Genomic DNA, 23,837 nt, shown 5'->3' with positions numbered 1-23,837 from the left:
GCCCGCAACATTCCAATTGTCACCAAGTCCAATTAAAAATTGTAGTCAAAAACGTATTTATCCTTCAGATAATTGGTTAAAAACGTATTTATCATTCCGTTAATTTTTTTGGCGGTTTGAAGATTCTCACTTTTCAGCTCTTCACTAAGGAATTTTTCGGCAATATGATTCCATAAAGATTGTTTGTGTGTGTGTGTTTTTTTTTAACTTTACAGCTAGTTAGATTTAAACACACAAAACTTTATTCAAATCAATAACTGTATTTGTGATGTATACGGTAGTGTAAAACAATGGCGTCGCTTGCACAGAAAAAAGAAATTGTGTTGGACATAAATAATGAAGTTTTTTTTTACCTAATTATTTTTCAAATTGGAAAAATAGGAAGGAAATTCAAAATAGATAAATAAAGTAAACAAGATAAAAGTTTGATGAATTCACCGGAATAATTAAAATCAACCTTAGTAACTCGATGTGAAATGTTCATGTCCACATGTTTGGTAACATAAATGAATAGTTATGAGGCATCATTTGAATATCAGATAGCGGAATCCATGCCTGGGTAGGGAGTTGTCAGAGATGAGAGTTCGTTAGCGAGGAGATCACAAATAAATTCGATTAGTTTAAGTGCTAACGTGATGATCAAAAGAATACATGATCTGTAGGGAATACTGTTCGATCGAAATTAGAAGGCCTTGTTCTGTGTGTAATGGAAATAGACAGCGTGATACCAATATTTGAAATACACATTTCATCTAATGAAAAGTAATGTGGTATTTGTATCCGTGGTTCCACCCCGTCTCCAAAATGGTATAAACTTTGACAATTATTGTCCAAACGTGTTTTGATAATATATGTTTTCAATAGTCAGATGGAAAACGTAATTACTATAGAGGGCGGTGCTGATCTATTAATTGACATTCACGTGCTGGAAATATTGGTGTTGCTGGCGGTCATCAGCGGGATTGGATGTAGATTTCCTGTGTCGCTTGATGTCCTCCCAGGAGGGTTCTACATAGCCATACTTTCCAAACTGCGGACAATTCTATGTTTGCATGGTGTAGTAATATGTTCATATATATCAGCTGTCATTTTATTCTACAGGTAGATTGTCCCTACCCGGGAATAGGTAGGCCGCGGTAGGACAACGTTTATGTAATTGTAGATAGGCTGTGTGTGTTATCACTCATTGCTAATATAACCGATGTACAACATTGACGGGACATGCTACTAGCTGTTATAAGCGGGCATAGACTCAGAAACAACGACAATTTGATGAGGGTAGTAGCAATCCACGGTTGGCGCCACCAACAGTAGTAACACGAGCGATATCTGTTTGAGTATTTGTACAATTTATTACGTGAAGATAGCCTATGCCGGAGTTCACTTCTCACAAGAAGAAGTTTAGTCGTGATTCTGTTCCTGCGAATCATTGGGCACGAAGGTACAGGATGATTACGAGCATAGATGATTTGAAATCTTTGCGGTTTTGGAAGGCTGTAGGAGCCGAGTTCCTGGGAACTTTGTTACTGGTGATGGTAGGGTGTGGGTCATGTGTGGCTTGGGATGCTGATAATAAAGTAGTACAGATCGCATTCTGTTTCGGACTCAGTGTTGCAACTATTGTATGGAGCATTGGACATGTAAGCGGGGGACATATCAATCCCGCGGTCACGTGTGCGTTCTTCATCACGCGTCAAATAAGTTTGGCACGTGCCGTTCTCTACATCGTAGTACAATGCCTGGGTGCAATTATTGGCGCGGGATTGCTGAAGGGAATGACACCCGTCCGTCGTCAGGATAGTCTGGGTGCTACAGTACCACACAGTGACGTAGATGGTGGCAAGGCGTTTGGAATTGAGTTCTTTATAACATTTATTCTCATCTTTACCATTTTTGCGACATGTGACAAAAAACGTAAGGACTTAGGCGGTTCCTTTCCACTGTCTATTGGCCTTGCTGTGACCATGTGTCACCTGTTTGCAGTAAGTATGTCATGTCTATAGCGGTAATGATGTAAACATTGATCACATGACGCTATTTACCTATATTCTTTATGCTGTATGTACCTGTCTTGGTCAGAAGTATATATCAATCATCATTCTCACACCTGTTGACAACTTTGATCAAAATGTCTGTTACGTTTGGTATTTCTTTATCTCACCTTAGAGAGCAATGATCGCATGTTATGACGTCACACATAAACAGAATTTTTTATCATCTCTATTTTCTGTTTTTGAAGTAATTGTGCTTGTTCGGAAAAAATCAAATCGCTTCTTGATGTATAATGTAAAACTATTTCAAATGGTCTCGTATCGGTTCTGTTTCTATTACTTTATTATTAATCCACGGAGTAAGATTTCTTTAATCTGGATATACGTTATTCCAGATTTTTCTTTCTACGGATTTATTCATATTCCGAACGACCAAATGATGATCTGTAAACCTTATACCAATTCCAGTGATAAACATCTATTATTTTAGAATCAATTTTTAATGACTAATGGTATGTCGATCCTAGATTATGAAAGAATTTAAATCGTATCCAAGTTTAACGTAAGTCGGTATGTTGTTAAGATAATGTTGAATTCCAGCAATGAAAGGTATAGATATGATAGGGAAATATTGTATAGAGGAGTATCACTGTAGATATATCGGATACTTCCTGAGTTAAACAGGGCGATTTGAAAGTCAATTCCTTTGTGTAACAGGGCTTTTGTATAATTATATGTCATAAAGGGAATACAATGCATGAACTCTGACCTCCACCTGAAATTAGAGGACTGTACCTGACCTTAGGGCTATAGATATAATTTCTTAATTTGATGTGATATAACCTTTTTTGGTGTTTTTTTTAGTTGACGTCTCTTTTGTTGGCATTGTTTAAATATCACGACAACATCCTTCATTGTTTTGATATCTGATCCGTGTCTAAATGTTTAGTGACCCGTTAATTCCTGTTGCTTTGTTTTCTATTAAAAAAACTATTGGCTGGTTGTATTTTCGAGTTCCAGATGGTTTGCTTTCGCCTCAGTTCCTGCCGTACAAGTGTATCGAAATTGTTTTCTTTCTCTCAACCCTGTTGCTTGGGTGTCCCTCCTTTTTTAAACAGCTTTTGTCTTAACATCTCCCCAGAAACTGCCTCATTTTTGGCCTTAGTTGAGTTTTTGTGTGAGGAAGGGTCTGGACACTGTCCATTGTCCGTTACAATGTTAGTCATTACTTCCAGATCGGTAGTGTGGTAGCGTAATGACTCTCGCTGTCAGTATAATGTGACCGGGTGGGATGTCCTGATTGGGGTCTTCGGCAATACACTTCAGTGTGATAGCACTGTAAATTCAACACTATCACGAGGAGGCTTATACGTAATTATCACAGTCTCTGACAAACACGCGCACTCAATACAACATACACAATATCCCGTATACACCGGGAGACCGTTCTTAAATGACCCTAGCTGTTTATGTGACGTTAAACATTACTACAACAAACAAAACCGTTCTAGTTGTATGGTTTGTAGAAAACAAACAGAACCACTGGAATGGATGAATCGGGATTCGTTATAGTTATTGCGGACAGAAGCTGAGACCTATAGCCTGAAATATATACCAACATTGGTTAAAGATGTTACCTGCCTGTGTAAACCGGACACTTAATACAACATCGCCCATCTTATGGTACATGTTATATTTACAAAACTGAATTTCAGAACACGACAAGAAAATTACATGGAAAGTTTACAAAAACAAGCCTGCCTTTTTACCCGATTTTTATTGACGCTCATCACAGCAGTCTCGAGACTGTAATTAGATACAGCCAGATAGACTGTGGAAATATTTACCAGAGCGAAACACTTTACATCTCCATCTCTTGTACATACATATTCTTATTTTTTCTCATGAATAATTCAAGCATTTAAAATGATAGCGTATCGTGGAATGTTGAGATTGTAATTTTCTGTTTGAAATAAATCGGTCTACACAAAGTAACGAGAGTATTAACTGCAGGAGGGAGGGGGTATATATGTACATACGTGCAGGTAGATATATCTGCACGTGATAATTATCTTCATCAGCGGATGTAGACAAAACTTATACAATGTGTAAAGTTGATGTGATGTGAATACTTACTTCTAGTACACATAACCTCAACGTTGTCAGACATACACTCTCCCACCTTACACCATTACACGGCACTATTATAGTGTAAAATGTATCGTTACATCCTGACTAATCCCATCTAGTATAGTTCTGTCATAATGGGTGTCAGATTAAGAGCTACAAACATACAAGTTAACATAATGCTAAGTTACTTAGTGCCATCGTCAAAAAATGTGATATGTGGTGACGAAACGAGGCCTGGTTACAAAGACTAAGGTAGACTAAGAATATTGACTGAGATTTAGGCCAAGATATCGGACTAAAGAATATGGACCGAGATTTAGGCCAAGATATTGGATTAAGGAATATGGACCGAGATTTAGGCCAACATATTGGATTAAGGAATATGGACCGAGATTTAGGCAATGATACTGGACTACGGAATATGGACCGAGATACTGGACTAAGGAATATTGACCGAGATTTAGGCCAAGATATTGGCCTAAAGAATATGGACCGAGATTTAGGCCAAGATATTGGACTAAGGAATATGGATCGGGATTTAGACCAAGACATTGGACTAAGGAATATGGACAGAGATTTAGGCCAACATATTGGACTAAGGAATATGGACCGAAATTTAGGCAAGATATTGGATTAAGGAATATGGACCGAGATTTAGGCCAACATATTGGACTAAGGAATATGGACCGAAATTTAGGCCAAGATATTGGATTAAGGAATATGGACCGAGATTTAGGCAATGATACTGGACTACGGAATATGGACCGAGATACTGGACTAAGGAATATTGACCGAGATTTAGGCCAAGATATTGGCCTAAAGAATATGGACCGAGATTTAGGCCAAGATATTGGACTAAGGAATATGGATCGGGATTTAGACCAAGACATTGGACTAAGGAATATGGACCGAGATACTGGACTAAGGAATATGGATTAAGATTTAGACCAAGATATTGGACTAAGGAATATGGACATATATTTTGGACTAAGGAGTATGGACCGAGATTAAGACCAAGATATTGGACTAAGGAATGTGGACCGAGATACTGGACTAAGGAATATGGGCCGAGATTTAGGCCAAGATATTGGACTAAGGAATATGGACCGAGATTTTGGACAAAGGAATATGGACCGAGATTTAGACCAATATATTGGGCTAAGGAATGTGGACCGAGATACTGGACTAAGGAATATGGACCGAGATTTAGGCCAAGATATTAGACTAAGGAATATGGACAGAGATTTAGACCAAGCTATTGTACTAAGGAATATGGACCGAGATTTTGGACTAAGGAATATGGACCGAGATTTAGACCAAGACATTGGACTAAGGAATATGGACCGAGATACTGGACTAAGGAATGTGGACCGAGATACTGGACTAAGGAATGTGGACCGAGATACTGGACTTAGGAATGTGGACCTAGATACTGGACTTAGGATTATGGACCGAAATTTAGGCCAAGATATTGGACCAAGGAATATGGACAGAGATTTAGGCCAAGATATTGGACTAAGGAATATGGACAGAAATTTAGGCCAAGATATTGGACTAAGGTATATGGATGAGATACTGGACTTAGGAATATGGACCGAAATTTAGGCAAAGATACTGGACTATGGAATATGGACCGAGCTTCTGGACTAAGGAATATGGACCGAGATTTAGGCAAAGATAATGGACTAAGGTATATGGATGAGATACTGGACTAAGGAATATGGACCGAGATTTAGTCCAAGACATTGGACTAAGGAATATGGACCGAGATTTAGGCCAAGACATTGGACTAAGGAATATGGACCGAGATACTGAAATAAGGAATATGGATCGAGATTTAGACCAAGATATTGGACTAAGGAATATGGACAGATATTTTGGACTAAGGAATATGGACAGAGATTAAGGCCAAGATATTGGACTAAGGAATATGGACAGAGATTAAGGCCAAGATATTGGACTAAGGAATATGGACCGAGATTTAGACCAAGACATTGGACTAAGGAATATGGACCGAAATATTGGACTAAGGAATATGGACCGAGATACTGAACTAAGGAATATGGACCGAAATTTAGGCCAAGATATTGGACTAAGGTATATGGATGAGATACTGGACTAAGGAATATGGACCGAGATTTAGTCCAAGACATTGGACTAAGGAATATGGACCGAGATTTAGGCCAAGACATTGGACTAAGGAATATGGACCGAGATACTGAAATAAGGAATATGGATCGAGATTTAGACCAAGATATTGGACTAAGGAATATGGACAGATATTTTGGACCAAGGAATATGGACCGAGATTTAGGCCAAGATATTGGACTAAGGAATATGGACAGAGATTTAGGCCAACATATTGGACTAAGGAATATGGACCGAGATTTAGGCCAAGATATTGGACTAAGGAATATGGACAGAGATTAAGGCCAAGATATTGGACTAAGGAATATGGACCGAGATTTTGGACAAAGGAATATGGACCGAGATTTAGACCAATATATTGGACTAAGGAATGTGGACCGAGATATTGGACTAAGGAATATGGACCGAGATTTAGACCAAGACATTGGACTAAGGAATATGGACCGAGATTTAGACCAAGACATTAGACTGAGGAATATGGATCGAGATTAAGGCCAAGATATTGGACTAAGGAATATGGACCGATATTTAGACCAAGACATTGGACTAAGGAATATGGACCGAGATACTGGACTAAGGAATGTGGACCGAGATACTGGACTTAGGAATATGGACCGAAATTTAGGCCAAGATATTGGATTAAGGAATATGGACCGAGATTTTGGACAAAGGAATATGGACCGAGATTTAGACCAATATATTGGACTAAGGAATGTGGACCAAGATACTGGACTAAGGAATATGGACCGAGATTTAGTCCAAGATATTGGACTAAGGAATATGGACCGAGATTTAGGCCAAGATATTGGACTAAGGTATATGGATGAGATACTGGACTTAGGAATATGGACCGAAATTTAGGCAAAGATACTGGACTATGGAATATGGACCGAGCTTCTGGACTAAGGAATATGGACCGAGATTTAGGCAAAGATAATGGACTAAGGTATATGGATGAGATACTGGACTAAGGAATATGGACCGAGATTTAGTCCAAGACATTGGATTAAGGAATATGGACCGAGATTTAGGCCAAGCCATTGGACTAAGGAATATGGACCGAGATTTTGGACTAAGGAATATGGACCGAGATTTAGACCAAGACATTGGACTAAGGAATATGGACCAAGATACTGGACTAAGGAATATGGATTAAGATATGTTACTTGACCGAGATGATATATGTACACTAAAATACGTATTTAGTTTAAGAGACATGGACTTAAAACATAGACTAAAAGTAGACTGAAAGGTTTACTTTCTACCAGGTATAATATTTGGAACGATGCAATACCTTTCAATATGACCTATGACCCGACGACTGCTTTGGCTTTGTATCCCTAAAGCTATCACTTACACATATCACTGTAAATAATACGTTTTACTACGATGTCGACTCCAGGTCTAAAACCTGAAACACATCTTGACCGCTTGACGAAAATGGGTTTTCCCTTGGTACCCCTGTTTCCTCGCACCGTAAGACCCATCGCGCTTCCTGGCCAATAAGCCAGTGTGATAATTTAAGTAGGATAACTTGTTTGGCAATTGTACATTTTTCGAATCGACACGATAAGAAAAAAAAAAGAAAAGAAGGATGAGAAATGTAAATAGACTGCAATCTTTAACACTGTTATTACTTTAAAATCTCGTGTATAGTATCATAAGTCAAGGTCATTCTGATATATCTCTAGGTGTCATTATTTACCTACACCAACACACCTGGAGAACGCGACCACAGGTAAAATCTAATCAGTCGTTATCAACCCATCAATCCCACATACTTCTGATCTGCTGTGATATTCAATATCTGACATTCACCGTGACTTCAGATTTACTGCACGTAAATATGTGTACAAGTCAAGTTTAATAATTTCCGTCACCACGTAGAGTTTTATCACCAAGCACAAACCTTATGTCATCCTAGAATTTTCATGAACCTCTTACCAATGTGAGACAATATTTACTACTTAACCCCTATCAGCATTGATTTACCATCTGTCTCTTGTCAAACTCATATTTACCACTAAACTCTAGCCTATTTATTAGTTCATATTTACCACTTAACTGTAGGCTAGGCTATATTTTTAGTTCATATTTACCACTTAACTATAGACTAGGCTATATTTTTAGTTCATATTTACCACTTAACTGTAGGCTAGGCTATATATTAGTTCATATTTACCACTTAACTGTAGGCTAGGCTATATTTTTAGTTCATATTTACCACTTAACTGTAGGCTAGGCTATATTTTTAGTTCATATTTACCACTTAACTATAGACTAGGCTATATTTTTAGTTCATATTTACCACTTAACTGTAGGCTAGGCTATATATTAGTTCATATTTACCACTTAACTGTAGGCTAGGCTATATTTTTAGTTCATATTTACCACTTAACTGTAGGCTAGGCTATATATTAGTTCATATTTACCACTTAACTGTAGGCTAGGCTATATTTTTAGTTCATATTTACCACTTAACTGTAGGCTAGGCTATATATTAGTTCATATTTACCACTTAACTGTAGGCTAGGCTATATTTTTAGTTCATATTTACCACTTAACTGTAGGCTAGGCTATATTTTAGTTCATATTTACCACTTAACTATAGGCTAGGCTATATTTTTAGTTCATATTTACCACTTAACTGTAGGCTAGGCTATATTTTAGTTCATATTTACCACTTAACTGTAGGCTAGGCTATATATTAGTTCATTTCCCCACTAATATTCGGGCTATCTTAGGAAAATATTGACAAACATGGCCGTGTGTTAGAGACAATGAATTTCAGTATGACAATTTTAATCATTGTTTTTCCTTTTAAAAACTAAATCGTGTCGTATTCTTCATAGTATTTGTTCTTGTGTATGATGTCGTATGCCATCAACCGATACATCCAACTTAACAATAACCCAGATAAAACTGGTGAACCCTGTACGAAAAAAACCCTGCTTTGTCACTTACAACAGGGTTTGCACGTGTAATATAGTTACAGCATACACGTACTCATATTGTATTTAATATCATGTCGAAAATTGACAGATGTTGAAAGATAGCGAGTCCCTGGAATAGTTCGAGCCCCATTCTCTACTGCCTTCAGGCTCAGTAGGCAGGAAAGGCGAGCCCCATTCTCTACTGCCTTCAGGCTCAGTAGGCAGGAAAGGCGAGCCCCATTCTCTACTGCCTTCAGGCTCAGTAGGCAGGAAAGGCGAGCCCCATTCTCTACTGCCTTCAGGCTCAGTAGGCAGGAAAGGCGAGCCCCATTCTCTACTGCCTTCAGGCTCAGTAGGCAGGAAAGGCGAGCCCCATTCTCTACTGCCTTCAGGCTCAGTAGGCAGGAAAGGCGAGCCCCATTCCTGGAAGGCACGAACAAGCCAGAATACAATGGTCAGTGATGACCGGACATGGGATGTTATGTCTTGGCGAAGAGTCCACTGGTCTGATGAAGCCGCTCTGTACTTATTCTGACAGACAGCAGGGTTCGTGTCTGGAGAACAAGAAATACGGCGTATCGTCAGAACCACTCTCTGAACACATCAACATTTACCAATAGGTGGTCGGGGTTCTTTGCCCTAAACTGTGAGCTTCGTTTGCTTGTCTTGATCAAGTAACATATTTTGGGAATTTGTTGATGTTGCTATTGACAAGAGAATTCCTCTTCGAACACGTCCGTTTAAAATGATACAACCCGTCATATTCTGTAAATTTCATTTCCTATCGACTGTCGTTAGTTTCGTTAGAAACCTAAAACCATTCTCATATATCCTGGTGAGTCCTCGCTGAATATGTTTCTTTAATAAAGCGAAGAGTATTAAATTAGGCCCAGTCAAAGATATAGATGGTCTCTAACCTATGACCAAGAATATATTAACATTTGTTTACCTCGAAACCTGTATGATATCAACCGTTTGAACAAGATTGTAAGATTTTATCAACAAACTGCATTAATGATGCTAAGCACGAAATTTCACGATAAGGAAGAAACAAGGCCAAGCCAACATACTCATAGCTAACAGTAAAACTCGGTGAACGAAGGGCAATATATAGACAAAACATTGTTTACACGGAGACCCATGAAAAATGATTGAGAATTAAACCAGTTTTGTGTGGAGAAGTGAACGCCTTCTACTCAACAACGACATCCACCATGTGAATCTTAGTCAGTCCTAGTTATGGTGTCATCTTCTCATGGTAATTATAAAGCCATGCTAGTCCCAGAATACCACGAAACTCTAGGTATTGTTATACTGCATTAACAACAAAACATTGTAAGGATAAAATCGATGTTAACGCCTCGATAACTATCTATAAATTATAACCTAATTACTATAGAAATTCTGTGACGGTTTTATAATTAGGTGTTGTAGTAATCACTTACGATTTTGTGATTTTTGTGGTTTCGGTTGAATGGTTTTTATTTTAATTTCGTAGTTATGTTTCAAACACCATAAACTCACATCAGAAACATACTTGTCAATTATTTTCGGTTCTTTACGTGTATACAATTTAGCTGTTTTGAAACTTGTACAAGAAAACTTAAATATATTATGTACAAAACTATTTCCTAATCATATGATGAACTGATGATTGAAATTATAAATGTATTGGCGTTGACTAAGGGTTAAACATACATGCTTCATTTTATCCTTTTGGCGGGTCAAAAGCGTCTATAGTTAACAAAAATGGCTTAGTTATGCCCCTACCTCTACCTCCCAACTGCTACCGTTCATTTCGGGTTCATCTTTCCTCGTTTAGCTTGTAATGCTCCTTGTCTTGGTATTATTTATTTATGACTGACGTCATTTTGGATGTTTTCGGTGGGTCATCGTATTGCCGAACTCTTGGATGTTGTGCCGAACTCTTGGATGTTGTACCGAACTCTTGGATGTTGTGCCGAACTCTTGGATGTTGTACCGAACTCTAGGATGTTGTGCCGAACTCTTGGATGTTGTGCCGAACTCTAGGATGTTGTGCCGAACTCTTGGATGTTGTGCCGAACTCTTGGATGTTGTGCTGACCTCTTGGATGTTGTTTCAGACTTGTCTCCCTTTTTTTTTTATAGAAAATGTAACTAACAAAACCCCAGGAAGTGGTATCATCAAACAGAAAGATACTTCGTATCATTTTTTCTGAAATGCAATAAAATATTTTTGTTTATTTTGAATTCACATTGTCTCACACGAAACGAATCAATTTACAGCATCAACCAAAAAGTGATTCATATATAAGCACACCACACATATTTAATACTGACACATACACATAAACACTCAAACAGATACATGCTTACTCAAAATCAACACATTCATTGCATTAATATTCAATTATGCACACAAGTAAGCGGCACCTTTAAATCCAAATTTAGAGTTAGATACAGTAGAGCTAAACAATGTATTTAACGGCATCATACAGCTTTTTCGTCCTTCCAGGGCATATCACCTGAACATGTCTCTACCTATTTCAGCTGTTTGTGTATAGCGTTTCTCTGTTTATATTGCGGATGAAACATTGTTTGTAGAAACATCATCTTATATATATATATATATATATTTGCCAGAGTGTAACAAGCAACCTAGATAAAGCTTATCACTTAATGGACTGATCTATGACATGGTGTTTACCTTGTTTACCATGTAAATCGGTAAATAATTGTTTTTCGTTTACACCACTTTCTTTACATTTACTCTCTGTGGTTGGATGAAATTCAAAAAACCAATGTTTATTATTCTTTATTTTTTTCATTCGATCACAAAATTGATATTCTTTAACATCCTCTTTCATTTCCTCTATTCCATCCCCTCTCATGCTGTCCATTGTCGTGACAATTGCGGAATGAGCACCCAATACCTGTGAATCCCTGTAATACTGTATACACACTATGTACCGCCATGAGCATTCCCTCTGACCTGATTTATCCCTTACAACATACATAGATTTCCCCTTTGATGGCAGCAGTACATTTTACTGTTACAGATGATGTCGGCATCTTAACTTATATACATATTTACTGAACAAACGTCAAAATTATACCATATTAGAAATTACCAACGCTGTGGGGACAGTGAATCCCCATCTCTATTCTGCTTTTCTTTAGGTTGATTATCATAACCCTCTTTCTTGATTTCCCCAATGTCAGACCCTTGCATCACAGAGACATGGAAGCTAAACAGCTATAGTAGGCAGTTTTACACATACGTTGGTATATCTCCTTCACTGCACATGTATTGAAAAATTGTACAAAAGACACACCAGTGAATAGAGTGAGACACAGTAGAGTCAAACAATGAATTAAACTGCAGCATACAGCAGTTTCGTTCTTCTATGACTCGTCAGTAATGCTACATCATACAGCTGTTCGTCCTTCTAGGACCTGTCAGTGATGTTACATCATACAGCTGTTTCGTCCTTCTAGGATTCGTCAGTGATGCTACATCATACAGCTGTTTCGTCCTTCTAGGACCTGTCAGTGATGTTACATCATACAACTGTTTCGTCCTTCTAGGATTCGTCAATGATGCTACATCATACAGATGTTTCGTCCTTCTATGACTCGTAAGTGATGTTACATTATACAATCGTTTCGTCCTTCTAGGACTCGTCTGTGATGCTACATCATACAGCTGTTTCGTCCGCCTAGGACTCGTCAGTGATGTTAAGAGCCTAAAATTTGAAACCTAGGAGGCGACTGATGAAAATCCAAAGAGATCAAATAAAAAGTCTAAATCTAGACGAGGAGGGGAGCAGTCCAATAACTAAATAAATTTTGTAATTTTCATACAGCAAGTAATTTTAAAACAGCGTCAAGTACATGTGTATTTTCTGAATCTTGTCACTTTTCGAGTGGATTGACCATGGCAAGCAGGTTACATGACTTGAAGCCCATCTGCAGTGTCTACTACCTGCTATCTTAAAGATTGTACAAAAGTCACACAAGTGAATAACATCTCTTCATCATTTAGAATGAGATGCCATTCACTGATATATCTAATATTCAACCTTATTAGGATGTTCTTTCGGATACTAGTAAATGAAGATATAGCCAAGCCAGTCTGATAACCAGGTCTGTTATCAACATAGAGAAACAAACATTCATGTTGTCTGAGCCTGTAACCTCTACCTGACTGTGGAGAATCACGCTGTCACTTCTTGAGACACAACTATTGACATGTACTCCATATCAAGTGTTAATATCTAGTTTGTATTTCGGAGTTTTCTTGGTCACAGATCTCTTCCTGAAGCGAACCGTACAATATTGGCGTTTGAATATTTGGTCCAGAGTACGATTTCTTGCTGTAAAAATAGATATTTTCTGGGTGCCACGAGTCATGACACGTTGATAGGATTGAGACTGAGTTCTTGTCTGCAATATTTCCTCTTATTGTTTGTTAAAAAACAATAAAATCGCAACATGTTAACAAAATCATAATGTTAACTCAAATTCAAAATTCATTAACTGAGCCGATGTCTCCCGATTTTTCCTGCATTTTTTCATAATATAATGCTAAGATACCAGTGTATTAGACCAGTTGTGGTGGAATGGCTTCCTCCTAATGTTAACAACAGCCTCACTAGCAAACGTTTACTACCAAATTTATCTTTTTTCTTATTTTTTTTCTCATTCGATTTGAATTATAGATTAAAGTAAAGCAGTTTATATTTCACACAGTTTGTCACTAAGGAGTTGCTACTTGGTTATAAGAACATTTCGGTAATCTCATGACTTTGGTACCAAAGAGCAAACACAATGTTCATGACCACATAATAAAGCATAATTTAGAACGCAGTTTGTTTGTTTTTTTTTCTAATGGAGAAGTTTGGGTTACCATGAAGTTGTTTTGCTGTCTTTTATCACAAAGTGATAATCGTTCATTTGCTAGCCTTGGAGAGCTGGAGTTTATGCTATTTAAGTAATAATGTTATACTTTTTTCAGATCCAGTTTACCGGAGCTAGCATGAACACCGCACGTAGTTTCGGACCTGCAGTTGTCATGGGGATATGGGAAAAACACTGGGTATGTTTATATTTATAAAATGTGTGAATAAAAATATCCCATGTTTACACCGGCATACATTACGTTCATCCTCCAAAGTCACACTGACTACACGTTCAATATTTCGAAAAAAGGACAAGATTTCAAGAAAAAATGATCGTGTTTAACTTGCAGACTACTACATGGATAACTCCGAAGACAAGAATCAAGAATAAAGTTTTGATCAAAGTAATCGTTCGCTCATTTTCTCAGAATCTGATAGGGCAGCCATTTTGTATAATATAATAATCAGACGGATAATGTTTCTTATCCTACACAATCAAGATCCAAGAACTGTGCACATCTTACCCTGTACAATGTTTGTTACAATTTCCTTTTTTTTATATTTTGCTACTGGAAATTTGGGAGTATTTTGGTAATGAATGTGGAGATTGGGAAAAAACAGAAAGAAAAATACACAAGTGAATAGATTTTTTCTATACAAATTGAAAATCATATATAACATAGCCAAATGATGAATCGGACTGCATCATACCGATATTTCGTCCCTCTAGGACTCGTCTGTGATGCTGCATCATACCGATATTTCGTCCCTCTAGGACTCGTCTGTGATGCTGCATCATACCGAGATTTCGTCCCTCTAGGACTCGTCTGTGATGCTGCATCATACCGAGATTTCGTCCCTCTAGGACTCGTCTGTGATGCTGCATCCTACCGATATTTCGTTCCTCTAGGACTCGTCTGTGATGCTGCATCATACCGATATTTCGTCCCTCTAGGACTCGTCTGTGATGCTGCATCATACCGAGATTTCGTCCCTCTAGGACTCGTCTGTGATGCTGCATCATACCGATATTTCGTCCTTCTATGACTTTTCTTTGATTTTTAAGTCCAAAAATTGGAATCCATGCACTCATTTTCTTTTCTTTTTGACCAGTGTAATATTTTTGGGAAATCCCTTAAACGGCCCAATGATAGCAGCCACTGTGGATGTCGGAATTGATCGTAACGACACATACTTAATATCAATTTGTATTACTCTATAAATCTGTCACAGTGACGATCACTGTTTCCGCTAGACAATATAACTTGATGATGATAATGAAATAGATAGATGATATAGTCCTAAATTAATTCTTGATTAACCAATAAAAGGTAGAACCAATCGGAACAGATAATTGTTTCATTGATCTAAAGGCAGTAATGTTGATTTATCTGGAGTATCCCTTAGAGATGATCATGAAAGGGTCACCACATGTCCAAGATATACTGTAAAATAATATATATTCGTGGGGATTAATTTTGGAGTATTTTTGTTAAAATCCAATGAAAATAATTTCCACACGAAAATTAATGTGTTGACAGTATACGCAAAATGTCACTAACGCTTTAGTGTTAATGAACAGGTTTCCTTTATTAACTTTCTGTGTAAAAATGCAGTCAACATAGATTTCATTTCAGTACGATACACTCCATATTAACACTAAAAAGTAAAGATTTAGTTTTAATTAGATCGTGGAAATTGATAATTTCGTTTTTTCAATATTTTTTGGCGGATTAAGTTTGAAACAAACGTTGATCTCATGAAACGGGCTATGGTGTAGTGTACTATTATAATTTTCAATGATGTTTATAGTTTTTGTGATTCCCGATAATAGAGACGATGATAGCATTCTTTACAATTAGTTTATAAAACCAGTTAAAAAAGTCATTTTATTTTTATTTTTGCCTTTAAAGTTAGGATTCACATGAGCTGAGGTTGATTCGTTTTAAATAAACTGTTAATCTCCAGTATACCATTCAACACTGTATCACAAGTCTCCAGATACAAACACTGTAGATTGTTTATATTCATAAACATACATTTCGTTTATATATATTTGTTTATAATTGGATAGCTGGGTGAAGAACCGTATGTAATAAAGGGAGATCATTTTTCGCTCACGCAATTCTCTAACCTTTAACCTTTTTGACCTTTGGTACTAGATCGAGGCCGAATCAATATAAGCTTGTCGTCCTGCCCATGTGTCTGTTTACATAATGTAGTTTTTCACGAACCCCTTCACTCACAATCTTTTACAATTTAACCTAGTTCTGTAGTTCTACTAAGATATACCCAGCTGTGGAGGTATGTTAGGTATGGAGGTAGGGGATAGTATCGTTGGTATAATTCCCATTGAATACACTGGCTGTATTACATGGTCACATTTAGTGATAAAAAGTGACAAGAAGATACCGTCATGTTAACGAAATCTCAATTCACGAAACAAAGGCAAATTATGAACAAAAAGAAATATTTACACGAAGAAAAGAAAATAAGACAAGGTGTCCGAGGGGGATAAACACCTCCTGGCATCATTGACGCCTCTCCCTGTAAAGCTTGGTCATTTCGAATAAGTAATGTCACGTTCTAAAACGAGAATTCGTAACACAAGGTTTCAAAAGATGTAGTTTGATGAAAAAAGTAAGTGTAACGGTCGTCCTACAGAATCCTACAGAGAATTATTCTGTTTCTTTGTGCGATATAAAGTTGGACATGTTTGATGTTCGTTAGAACACCTGTTGGTTCCGTTATTGTTGACCTTTTTCCATTTGGGAACATGGCATTATTAACGTTGCTTGGTCATGATTTACTAGGCGAATGTAGGCGATGAAGCTAAAAATGCTTACTCTCCAGGAACATCTTGTGGTATCTTTATATTTTTTATGAGAATCAAGGTAATTTTTTCTTTTGTTCATCTTTTACTCTTATTTTATTGCATTTGAAGTTTGATTATAAGGAACGATACATCACTTCCTTGGATTGGTCAAGATTTACTCGGCGTTTGTCGTCGATGAAGCAGCTCTTACGCTTACTCTTCCAGAACACCTGGTCATAGGTCTCATTGTCAATATTTCTTTTGTTCTTATGTTGCCCTAGTTTTACTGAAATTGAGTTTGGATTATTGTCATGTTGGTATTGTCTTGTTCTATTTAGTAGGAATCGAACTCATCAAGGCCATTACTTCACAAGGAGATATAACATCTTCGAGTGATAACATGATAGCAGACAGTTCCATATAGATTTCATCAACTTGCACCTGTCAGAAGCCTTTGGAGTTAGTTTATCCATCAATTGTAAATAATAGTCACAAGAATTCTTTTACCACCGAATGTTGGGGAAGCATGGGCAGTTACTATCGAGAAATGGAAAATGCACAATAATGCTGTAGAAATCATCTCACTTATCATATACAACTTACTGCAAAATTGTCCCTGTAAACGGCACATATAGAAGAGTGTAAGAGCTTCATTAACTGAAACTGTACTTTGCGATAAAACAATCAGTGATATATGTTTTTGTTGCAGGTCTACTGGTTAGCACCGCCCCTAGGGGCATGTTGTGCCGCCCTCATGTACGACAATTTGTTTTCCATGAACGCGTCGTTAGAGAAAGCACGTGGATTTCTTCTATCAAGTGACTACGATCACGAAGAATTTCCCGCCAAACGCAAAAAGATCAAGGTCATCCATGAAGAAGCAGAAGAGCTCAATGTCGACCTGAACCAGAAACCAACGGAAACAGCTTGAATATTACTATACTTGTGTAACCGAATCACTTTCAGGATTGTTACAGGAATAACGTGTGAGAATTTTGGAACGAGTTGTTAAAGAGAAACGACCATGTGTAGTTTTTTTTTTCATTATTGATAATGGATTGAACAAATGAATGGCAGGTTATCGACCTTTCTAACGGTAAATTCAGGCAGAGTTTTCCCCCTTATCAGAGTTGGTGAATCAATTATCAATTTAGAGATGAATTGTACCTGTAACGGTAATTTGTTATAGAATGCTGTAAGCCAGGGTGAAGATTGTAAATCTTATGTTCAAGTGAAAGAATATTCGTAGGGGAGACAAGGAGTAGAGGGCACCTGCTGAAGGTTTTGGCAATAAGATATTATCTTGTCTCATGGGAATATCATCTCATCCTTCTGTATGACCAAGTAAAATTATGGAGATCGAATTATTGCAGGGAAGATGTGAGTTTTGAGTTATTTGATAAAGATTTAGTATTTGGATAAATTGTAGGTTGATTTGATAAAGATTGGGTATTTGGATAAATTGTAGGTTGATTTGATAAAGATTGGATATTTGGATAAATTGTCGGTTGATTTGATAAAGATTGGGTATTTGGATAAATTGTAGGTTGATTTGATAAAGATTGGGTATTTGGATAAATTGTAGGTTGATTTGATAAAGATTGGGTATTTGGATAAATTGTCGGTTGATTTGATAAAGATTGGGTATTTGGATAAATTGTAGGTTGATTTGATAAGATTGGGTATTTGGATAAATTGTCGGTTGATTTGATAAAGATTTAGTATTTGGATAAATTGTAGGTTGATTTGATAAAGATTTAGTATTTGGATAAATTGTCGGTTGATTTGATAAAGATTTAGTATTTGGATAAATTGTAGGTTGATTTGATAAAGATTGGGTATTTGGATAAATTGTAGGTTGATTTGATAAAGATTGGGTATTTGGATAAATTGTAGGTTGATTTGATAAAGATTGGGTATTTGGATAAATTGTAGGTTGATTTGATAAAGATTGGGTATTTGGATAAATTGTCGGTTGATTTGATAAAGATTGGGTATTTGGATAAATTGTCGGTTGATTTGATAAAGATTGGGTATTTGGATAAATTGTAGGTTGATTTGATAAAGATTGGGTATTTGGATAAATTGTAGGTTGATTTGATAAAGATTGGGTATTTGGATAAATTGTCGGTTGATTTGATAAAGATTGGGTATTTGGATAAATTGTCGGTTGATTTGATAAAGATAGGGTATTTGGATAAAATGTAAATTAATTTGACTCAGATTTAAGAAATGTATTCTTGTTTTAAATGTTCAACACTGCCGCACTGTCACGTGCAATTCTTATTCATATTTTTTCTTTATTCCACAAAAAGCATTTTTTCAGAAAACAAACTGTTTCTCTATCATAATTGTAGTTGTGATCACGTGTTTCCTCTTTGTCTGTTTTAGCAAGAATCTAGTATTTATAATAATTAACACGTGCTTATGATAAGCTTTTAGTATATATGTTTCTATGAAAATAACATGTTTTTAATAAGTAACACGTGTTTATGAAAATATCACGTTTTGATAAGTAACAAATGTTTATGAAAACATGCGTTTTTGATAAGTAACGCGTGTTTATGGAAATGTCACGTTTTGATAAGTAACACATGTGTATGAAAATATCACATGTTTTGTAAGTAACACGTGTTTATGAAAATATCACGTTTTGTAAGTAACACGTGTTTATGAAATATCATGTGTTTCTTATAAGAAACAAGTATATATGAAAATATCTATGTATTTTTGAAAAGTAACACGTGTTTATGAAAACATCGTGTGTTTTTAATAAGTGTTATAGGTGTCAAGTGTTAATATTTAATATGACCTATTTATATGAAACATCCTATATACACAATTAGGGACATGTGTTTATCTAAATGTCACTAAATCATAGAAAGTACCACGTGTTACTTTATCCAATTCGTGTTATAAAGGTAGCAAGTACATGTATCAATTATCGATTCTAGTTTCTGCATGATAATTAGGATTATTACGCGGGCATACTTTCTGCGTGTCTATTAAAACTTCCACATGATTGTAAGATGTACCACGTGTTTGTAATGTATGTCGCCTATTGTAGTATATTACACGTGTAAACATTGTGTAAACATTGTGAAAACATCGTGTAAACATCGTGTATACAGTGTAAACATTGTGTAAACATCGTGTAAACAGTGTGTAAACATCAACATGATAACATTTTACTGAGTTACACTGCCCTTTATTTACAATATACGTTATACAAGGCATACTATCAATTATCAAAAAGAGTTATTTCCCTTTGCTCAAAGATGTGTCAAGTTACAAAATTCAGATATTCTATAATATCAACACACGGTTAATTAGTTTCCATACTTACTCTCAAATTGTCAATCTGACGTTCGTCATCGACAAGAATTTGACGAATAACGCTCTTACATTAGGGAAGTTAATGCTATAAAAACCATTTCCGATACTGAATAATAAATCACTAGTGAAGACGGTTTAGTGATGCCATCAAGTTGATCTAAATATAGATTGTATTGTGTTAATGTGTCAGTGAAATGAAAAAAGCATATGAATTTTGCCTCATTTATGAATATTGTTGTAACACACATCCTATATGCAACTTAGTAATTAATTTTTATCTATAAAACTGAGACTAACGGTTAAAGCTGGAAAACTTTTAAGGAACGAAAAATGATCATTTCATGCACATATGAATGAAATGTAAAATATATCAAATATATGTTCTTTGTACTAGTGTGTGTTATGAATAAAAAAAATATATGATTTTTTTAAAATATAAGATTAACCTTATGTGGAATTTTGTTTTCCCTTGAAATAGTCCTGTTTGAAAGTCCTGTCATTTCTAACTTCTATTTTTTGTGTACTTTTATCTCTTATTTGTGATATGGATGGGATAGAAGGGACATGCCAAATTAAATGGCATCTTATTCGATAAAAACAAATTTTGTGAAACTTACTCACGTGTAACGCTTACTCCAAAGTCATTAAAACGAATGAGAGCATTTCATCTGCTATCTGATTAAAAACCAGAAAGGAAATTCGCCGACAGCTTTTCCGTCGAAAGTCGTCAGTAATCACTACTCATACATTTAAGGTAGTCAATCAACCAGAGTTACTGCCCTTGGTTCACATCTTAACAGACATTTGAATAACATTCCCAGTAATTTCTTTCATTAGAGCATGTTTATATGCTTTAATGAAAAAATACTCATGCTGTAATCGTCATATGATATGAATATTTACTATGTTTACCTGTAACCAATTGTATTTACTGTTACCTGTAAACAATTGTATTTACTGTTACCTGTAAACAATTGTATTTACTGTTACCTGTAAACAATTTTATTTACTGTTACCTGTAAACAATTGTATTTACTGTTACCTGTAAACAATTGTATTTACTGTTACTGGTAAACAATTGTATATACTGTTACCTGTAAACAATTTTATTTACTGTTATCTGTAAACAATTGTATTTACTGTTACCTGTAAACAATTGTATTTACTGTTACTGGTAAACTGTTACCTGTAAACAATTTTATTTACTGTTATCTGTAAACAATTGTATTTACTGTTACCTGTAAACAATTGTATTTACTGTTACTGGTAAACAATTGTATATACTGTTACCTGTAAACAATTTTATTTACTGTTATCTGTAAACAATTGTATTTACTGTTACCTGTAAACAATTGTATTTACTGTTACTGGTAAACAATTGTATATACTGTTACCTGTAAACAATTGTATTTACTGTTACTGGTAAACAATTGTATATACTGTTACCTGTAAACAATTGTATATACTGTTTGTATATACTGTTACTGTAAACAATTGTATTTACTGTTACTGGTAAACAATTGTATATACTGTTACCTGTAAACAATTTTATTTACTGTTACTGGTAAACAATTGTATATACTGTTACCTGTAAACAATTTTATTTACTGTTATCTGTAAACAAAGTCTATTTACATTTACCTGTAAATAACTATATTTGTATTTATGTTGCATGTAATCTTAATAAAGTAATTCTTTCGACATCATATCCTGTCTTATTTTGAAAACAACTATAAAGGTTTTCATTCTTAGATTTTCTTTTTCACTTTCCAGGATTGCATAATTAACCGTCTCATTTTCTTCATGTTCATGTTATACCGGAGCAAGAGGCAACGCCCAAGTAAGCAACTTCGCGCATTGATATACAATTAAGGTAGTGATAAGGCAATGTACTATTGCGCAAGCCTAATCACCACTCCTCTGTATTGATGAAAAATAGATGTGATGTTTGTTTATATTTATCTAGCGAGAGTGCAGATATTTGGAAATATGTAGGATTTGGTATTATATTGTGAGCGGTAGACCAGTGTTTTTGTTATCACTTATAACGTAAGAGTATACGTGTTTAACGTTAAACAGATGGTCAATACTGATCAGACCAATACAATGACGAATTTGTGTACCCAGAATGTATTTGGTGGAAAATGTTATACAGAAAGTAATGAGATAATGACAATATGATTTTAGCGTCAAAAGCGCTGTAATCCAGATAACATGATATGTAAAATTTATAATAAAACCGACATTCTAAGAGTTTACATTTTCATTATCTTATTGTGGACTGAAGTTTGATAGTGTGTGTTTTCTTTAATCAGGCCCCGATTGTTCAAAGGATGGTTAGAGATAATCAGTAGTTAATTAAAACGTTCAAATATGAATAATAAAAAACTTTACTCGTCCTGTCACGGATGTTGATTTGTTGATGCGGTTCAGGTTAATTGATTCTGAGTGAAACTTGAGCGTTTTTAACGCTGTTGAGACCAAGCAAAAATTGTCTAATTCGGATATGGTATTTTGAGAAAATTATCTTCAACTTGTATCAAGTGGAAACATAAAGAAAAAAATCATACAAAACAAATTTTGAATTTATAACGAAGTTATCGATAACCAGAGCCCAAAATAGTTCAAACAGCAACAGAAACACGACTACACTAAAGAGCAGAGGTGAATGAGTACACGCGGCGAATTCAAACTTGACGTGACCGAAATGAAAGTTTACAACATTCCTGAACTAGTAGGCCTAAAGCGTCTACACACATAATATATATACAGAGAAAAACAAACGGGTAAAATCGTTTTGAGTTTAAAACCTGCGTCCGTAACGAGGTAGGGTTATTAGAGTAAGGGTCGGCTGGAAAATACTAATGGTTATGACTGGTTCTAGGGGGGCATTCAGTATTAGGTACCACAAAAGATTAAGCTCTGATTTATCTGGACAGATCATTAAAGTTCTATTGAAATAATAACCCGCTTGAAGCATTCTATTAATGTGATGATGATAAAACGCTATATAAATTCCTGGAACTTTAGAATGGGCGTTTCCCGTCACAATAACACTACATTTTTAAAAAAGGAACGAAATAAACAGATATATTTGCTCCTTGTCATTTTAATTAAGTAATGAATAGACTTTACGTCAACTAGTGAACGAAACGATCAGACGTTTCGTTATCTCCGGACTACGGGACAGAGGCAATCTAGAAGGAGAGTACATCCCTCGGAGTGGGATCAGCTACATGCTTCAAACAGAATGAAAACAAAATATCTTTGAGTGATTTGAATATCAGCCATTTCCTTCAGTGCTCTGTTTATGTTATAGCTGTGTGAAGGTTTAGTATTTATTGAAATGCGGAAATCGCAGCGAATGCATACTATTTTGATCAACCAGAACGAGATGTTTTGTATCCCCCTAAAAATGCTGAACTACAGATTTTAATGCATGTTGTGTAAATCAATGAAATGAATAATGAACAACAGAAAACAAAATATGAACAACAGAAAACAAAACAGAAACAACAGGAACAACAGAAAAAATAATATGAACAACAGAAAACAAAATATGACCAACAGAAAACAAAATATGAACAACAGAAAACAAAACA

At 35.8% G+C, this 23,837-nt stretch overlaps 1 protein-coding gene across 1 annotated transcript; it reads left to right on the top strand.

Moving 5' to 3' along the window:
* Positions 1-1,370: 1,370 nt before the first annotated feature.
* Positions 1,371-17,830, top strand: LOC132559520 (aquaporin-5-like). Its single transcript, XM_060224147.1, has 3 exons — positions 1,371-1,982; positions 14,201-14,281; positions 17,609-17,830. The coding sequence occupies exons 1-3, from the start codon at positions 1,371-1,373 to the stop codon at positions 17,828-17,830; spliced, it is 915 nt and encodes a 304-aa protein (XP_060080130.1).
* Positions 17,831-23,837: the final 6,007 nt, after the last annotated feature.

This window comes from Ylistrum balloti, unplaced genomic scaffold (genome assembly GCF_031769215.1).
Source record: "Ylistrum balloti isolate Yb309-2 unplaced genomic scaffold, AGI_CSIRO_Ybal_v1 Utg370928, whole genome shotgun sequence".
Lineage (NCBI taxonomy): Eukaryota > Metazoa > Mollusca > Bivalvia > Pectinida > Pectinidae > Ylistrum > Ylistrum balloti.
Note: the sequence above shows the minus strand (reverse complement) of the source record. Positions and strands in the feature narration are given on the sequence as shown.